The 6,061-nt window shown below is 44.9% G+C and overlaps 1 protein-coding gene across 1 annotated transcript; it reads left to right on the top strand.

The window, feature by feature from the left end:
- The first annotated feature begins 507 nt into the window (after window positions 1-507).
- Window positions 508-3,403, top strand: LOC136783600 (putative nuclease HARBI1). The gene is made up of 6 exons (XM_066743857.1): window positions 508-704; window positions 796-1,082; window positions 2,236-2,540; window positions 2,619-2,861; window positions 3,048-3,103; window positions 3,274-3,403. The coding sequence occupies exons 1-6, from the start codon at window positions 508-510 to the stop codon at window positions 3,401-3,403; spliced, it is 1,218 nt and encodes a 405-aa protein (XP_066599954.1).
- Window positions 3,404-6,061: the final 2,658 nt, after the last annotated feature.

The following is a 6,061-nucleotide window of genomic DNA, read 5'->3' as shown; positions in this document are numbered from 1 at the left end:
TGGTAGTACCGTCTGTAGCTTTGTTTTCTACCACGGAAAAATATTTTTGGACAATCTCCAAAAACTTAAAACGGTGATTTTTTTCCATCTGGAATATAAATGAAATTTTGATATAAATTAATTCAAAAATAAACAAAACTATGTGGTAATTTGTAAATCTAAATTCTGATTAACAACAAATAGTTATAATTTCAATTAACCATTATATAATACAAAAATATTTTCAAATTTACCTTTTCTTTATATTAAATATTAATTTTATAAACGCTCTCGATGTAACGTAACCAATATTCAGTAAAAAAAGGGTTAGCTATCGATATCAATTCAATATTGATTTGACATTATTTTGTTTTCTACTGATGTCAATTTAAAATCGAATTGATATCGATAGCAAACTCTTTTGTCACTGGGTAATTAACATATATCTATTTTGTTTTATAAATATAATTGGCAAGATCAGCGAATCACTGAATTTTAATATAAAGTTTTAAAATGGACGAAACTTAAATGGTTTATGCTTCAAATGAAGAAGAAGAAGAAGAAGCTGAAAATGATCCTCCGCGAAGACGTCGAGTAGTGCTAAGAAGGATAAATTATTTTGAAATAATGAATAATACTGAATTTGTTAATCGCTTTCGGCTTAATAAAAAGCAATTTTTAGAAATTTTGGGACAAATTGAACATAACATCAGTTCAAGAGTAATGTAAGTACCCATTTTATTATTAGCACAATTTAATATAACATATATCAATAATTATGACACTCTCAATAAATAATAATTTATTGGTTTTCAGGAATATAGCAATTCCAGCCAGTATAAAATTATTAACTGCTCTAAGATTTTATGCTACAGGCTGCTACCTGCTAATCGTAGCAGATTTTTCTGGAATTAGCAAAAATAGTGCTAAAACAATTGTCCATTCAGTATCAGCTGCAATTTGTGATTTGCGTTTAAAATATATTAAACTGCCTAGAACTGAAGGAGAGATATTACGGACAGCGAATGATAATTTCCAATTATCAGGAATGATTCGCGTTGTTGGAGCAATCGACTGCGTGCATATACGAATAAGATCGTATGGTAATCGTCTTTAATAATGTAACGAAGTTCCCCGTTACGTATACGAGATACCGAATAAAGAACATAAAAGCTACCGAACAGTGGATATTATTAATCCCTACGTTACCGACTCGTGAGATAGGCTCACGAGTGGATTATAGCTAACGTCAAGGATAGACCCCGTTGACAGGCAGAGGCCCGGATGAAAAGACCGGCGCTCCAGTAAACGATGACCAGGTTGTCCTGAGAAGTAAGGCAGGGCCATGCCAAACAACCCAGGCAACCTGAGATAAGGAGAAGCGGCCTCGGGGAGTCCTAAAACAATGACAGTGTCTATAAGTCCCCACGAGGAGGGGAAATAGAACATCGAGTCTGGCTTGAACGCTGGTTACGCGCGTCAAGCAGGCTGCGCGAATGTCGTGCGCAGACTGCCATAGCAGGCAGTCGGAACGCGACCATGGGACTGTGCTGATGTGTCCGTGCGTGCTGGTGAGCGCGTGACGCGGCACTCAGACATCCATGGGTCGGTTCGCGTACGTGAGGCGTGTGCTATAGGCCAGCCTGCACGTACGTCACGACTGGATACCGGCCAATGCATAGTGGGTTGTGCAGGGGCGTAGTTAGCCCGTTGGAATGTGTCCCGGTGCCCTCCGTAATCCCATAGGCTTGCGCTATGGCTGGACGGGCCGTGAACATTGCCTCCGTGGTGGTCCGCTCCTGGCAAAACGCTATGCTCTGGCAATTGATACCGCATGTTCCCGCACTCCTCACCACCACCTGTGTGTGTGGGTGGTGAGGGAGAAATGTATGCCCCTCAGCAGGCAGGTCTGCGAGGCTCGGACTTCCGTAAGGAACCCTCCCCTCTCTCCACGATCTAGCATACTGAGCGACCCTGGCTACCGCTACCGTCCATATGCATGGCCGCAGGGCCGTATGAGATGCATAAAGAATGGGGTCGAAGGACCCAATTGATAACGTAGGGTTGTTGGCCACCCAACTGACCAACTGGCGCCCTGATACCGATAGAAAGGACGGGCGAAGGTAATGGGAAAACCCGTAGAGTGAGTGGCCCCTCACACTGACGGAATAACCATTACAATAATTATTTATTTAAAATATAGTGAAAATATTATTTTTTCCTTATTTTAATTTACTTATTTCAATTTATACTTAGGAGGTGAAGATGCTGAGCTTTTTAGAAACCGCAAAGGTTTCTTCAGCCTTAATGTGCAGTGCCTAGTTAACAGCCGACTAGAAATTACGGATATCGTTACCAGGTGGCCGGGGTCAGCCCATGATAGTACTATTTTTGAGAATAGTCGACTCAAATTCCGATTCGACAATTTTCAATTTGAAAATGGTATTATTTCAGGTGACCGTGGCTACCGAAACCATCGGTATTTAATAATACCGCTAGCGAATCCACAAACACCGTCGGAGGTCCTATATAATGAAGCACACATAAGGACAAGATGCATGGTAGGTATAACTATAAATATAATAATGGAATTCACTTTTATCCGCATGGTTATCTTCATTATAATATAATTGCTTTAGGTGGAGAGATGCTTTGGAGTTTGGGGAAGAACGTTTCCAGTTTTAACAATTGGAACCCGCTTCACAAAATGGGAACGTACAATGAATGTTGTTATGGCTACTGCCATTCTCCACAACGTCATAAGACGTGATAAATCATATCACAAAACCGATATGCAGAATTATTTAAATATTCCACAAGTTTGGTCCTCTCCAACGCCTAATGATCGACAAGATTTAATAGAAAATTATTTTTCAAGGCAAGTGTATATAAATCATATAAAAATAAGTGGTTGACTTGCATATTATTATACTTTTTCATAAACATTTAACTTGTTGTTTGTAACTATATATTGCGACGTCATAATTCGCGGCCTGGCCAAATAAGTGCTTTCACTAAGGTTTTACCTAAAACGAAGAATTTTTCACTCTTGAGCCTTGGTTTGCCAGGGGATAGGCAGTGACCAGAACCGACGCACAAGACACACGGAGGAGTTATTGGCCGGGTAATTAAATAAGTAAAAGACTAGTGTCTAAGATGAAAGAAATACAGCTAGTTTTAATTTGTACGGATCTGCAAACGTTCATAATTACAATAGGGCATTCCCTACGTCTTACTACAATGATCAAAGAGGATTATATAATAAATAGCAACTATCTCCAATGCTCCCTAAAGGGGAGAAGATCAAGTACGGTCGATCGTTTATGAGGAGTTGGGCGCCAGCTCGCTAGATCCGTTACTGTGGTCCTCCGCGGCTGACCGGCTTGAGGCTGTCTCTGGGTCTGGACCAAGACGCTTCAAATGAAAACCTGGAAATAATATGGGGGCGGCTAGGGCAGTGCGATTTGCACAGGTACGCGTCGGGAGGGCCTCGAGGAAGCTCGACACCGCTGTCCTCGGACGAGGGACTACACCCCGTCTTAATGTGTATTCTTGAAATACCAAGGGGGTTCCCTACGCGATTCGCGGCCTGTTATCCCGTCTTACTGCTTTCCCAAACTGACCCCGGAAGAATTACGTAATAACAATAATAATCAATAAAAAAAAGAATCCATATTCGGACTAATACGTCCCTCCCGATTTGAGGGATTGTTGCGCGACCGAACACGGAACGGCTACTCGCGCCTGACGAACTCGAGAAAAGAAATAGGACAACGACAAATAATAGGTCCTGATTTCTCCTACGAAGAAATCAGGTTTACCTGGAATATAGGGCTACTTAGGTGATAGGAACAAAATAGGTTGAGTAGCATGCTCCCGTGCGTGTCCTCCACCGCCAGATTGACAGCCACGCCGGCTGCGATGCTGCTAGTCCCAGCTCCACGGATTCATGCACTCACTAATCACTATCACCTTCAGGCAATCGACTACAGGGTAATGCCCTTACCGAAAAAGTGTCTCAGCGACGAGGAAACAAAAAAAAGAAACGGGAAGCACGTCCGGGCCTAATGATTCCCAAATTACGAGTGACTGGGGGGGGAACAGCGACACGCGGGATTATTACAAGCGCGCGTGCGCGGATCGACCCCCTATCGACCCGCGATCGAACCCATTACGCGTATTGATCGCGGGGTCACACAGGTGGCGCCTGCCCCTCCCTTTACAGGGCAAGGAGAAGGCAGAACATAACGTCTAGTATTTGACGAGCGGATGCTTCGTCACACTCCCCCTCCCTTAAATGGAACCCGTGGTTCCCTAGAGAAGGATTAAGGAGATTGCAGGTTGGTAAGGGGGGGGGGGTGGTACCAGGCCCCATAAGGAAAAGGAGTGGGCCCACATACTTAATTGAGATCGGCCAACGAATCGCCCAAAAAAAAAACTTTATTGGTTGTCGGACAAAGAGAACAGAACAAAAAAACTTTCAAGCTATTAAGGACGAAGAAAAATTATTAAGGCTATACTGGCCAAGTAGGAATAACAAGAAAAATATGTATGTATATAAAAAAAAACGTAGCCATAAGTATAGATAACAACGCAGGAAAAAGGGAAAAGAAGAAAAAGAAAAATACATATACATTTTTGGTAGTAATGTACGTCTGCCCGGGGTACCCTCTCCACCCGAGTCCAAGTCTGGCAGGAAAGGGGAAAAAAAAGGTATATTGAGATAAAAAAAAAAGCTGATGTCCCGACAGTTACGGGGCGGTATGAGCAACAACCCCCCAAAAAAAAACTTTATAAGAACGGGTAGTGAGCTTTGTTGATGCCAACTCGAGGGGGTGGTTCCCAGGGCAGTTGCCCTCCTTAGGTCAGTGACCTGTTCTTCATGGCGCAGGAGGGCCGCTCGACGTGGTAGAGGGGTTACAGGCGGTGGAGCTCCCTCCCTGGACCCTTCCTCCGTGTAGGGCCCACCAGGCCCGACGTTGTGCTCGTTCTGTTGGACTCCGGATCCTCTGATAAGCCCAAGCACCAGGGGAGGGTAGGTCCTCGGTCCATCGTAGTTCCTCTGGTCGAGGGGGTGGTGTTAGGCCCTGCTTGGCCCAAAACTTGGGAGAGCACCGGGGGCAGGTCTGTAGGCTTTCGAACGCCCAACCACAACCGGTGCAAAAGCGCATCCAGGGCTCGTTGGGGCAGTCGGGCCAGAGGTGCCCCGGCAGGCGACACTGCCAACAGCGATCTCGCTTATAGGGTCCCTGCATCCACCAGGATGTCTTAGGGACTTCCCTGGGGCGACCTGAGGGAGCCTGGATGGTGGTAGCGGTATCGGCTGGGTCCGGAATACCCTCCTTTTCCACGTTCCCGATGGCGAGAGTGGCCAGGCTGGCTAGCTCAGGAATCTCTGCCAAGGCCAACGGTTCCTCACGGAGGTCCTCATCCTCAGAGACCGTCGAGGGGTCGGTAGAGAGGGCGTGCTGGTCGGTAGGCTCATCTTTTCTGGCCGTATAAAACGACGCTGCATCCTCGTCGGAGTCGGGATCTACGGTGGTGATCTCGCTCCAGCTCTTCATATGGTGCGTTTGCCCCTGCTTCAGGAAGTCGATGGGCCTCACCAACAGTGTCCCCTCTCCGGGGGCCTCTTCGGACGCGGAACAAGAAGAAGGGTGGTCCAGATCCATGATGAGTAGTCAGGTTAATATCCAAACTTCACGTCAGAAAAAAAAAAGGAAAAAAAACCGTAGGGTTAATAATGCCTAGGAGCAATACTCCTCTTTTCCAATGTCCAAGCAAGAAAATCCCCCATACAAAGGGGATACGAGTCCAATCAGACATGGAGGAAAACAAGCGAGAGGGGAAAAGAAATGATTAGGAAGAGGAAGAGAGAAGAGGAAAAAAAAATGAATGAAGGTGCTAATACGACCAACCAGCTATAAGGGCTAGGAAGGAGGAGGTACTACGATAATAGGACGAGGGCGACTGCCCATTAGTGCTAATGCTACTTCAACTAGAACGATAAAAGAAAAAGAAGTGTTGGAAGTTACTAATACTACAGGGTAGTAAAGGCATACATAATGAACAAAGACAGAAT

The sequence above is a fragment of the Prorops nasuta genome, unplaced genomic scaffold, assembly GCF_024137725.1.
Source record: "Prorops nasuta isolate Cenicafe-Biocafe unplaced genomic scaffold, Cenicafe_Pnas_1.2 PNAS00034, whole genome shotgun sequence".
Taxonomy (NCBI): Eukaryota; Metazoa; Arthropoda; class Insecta; order Hymenoptera; family Bethylidae; genus Prorops; species Prorops nasuta.
This window is presented reverse-complemented; position numbering and strand designations above follow the sequence as displayed.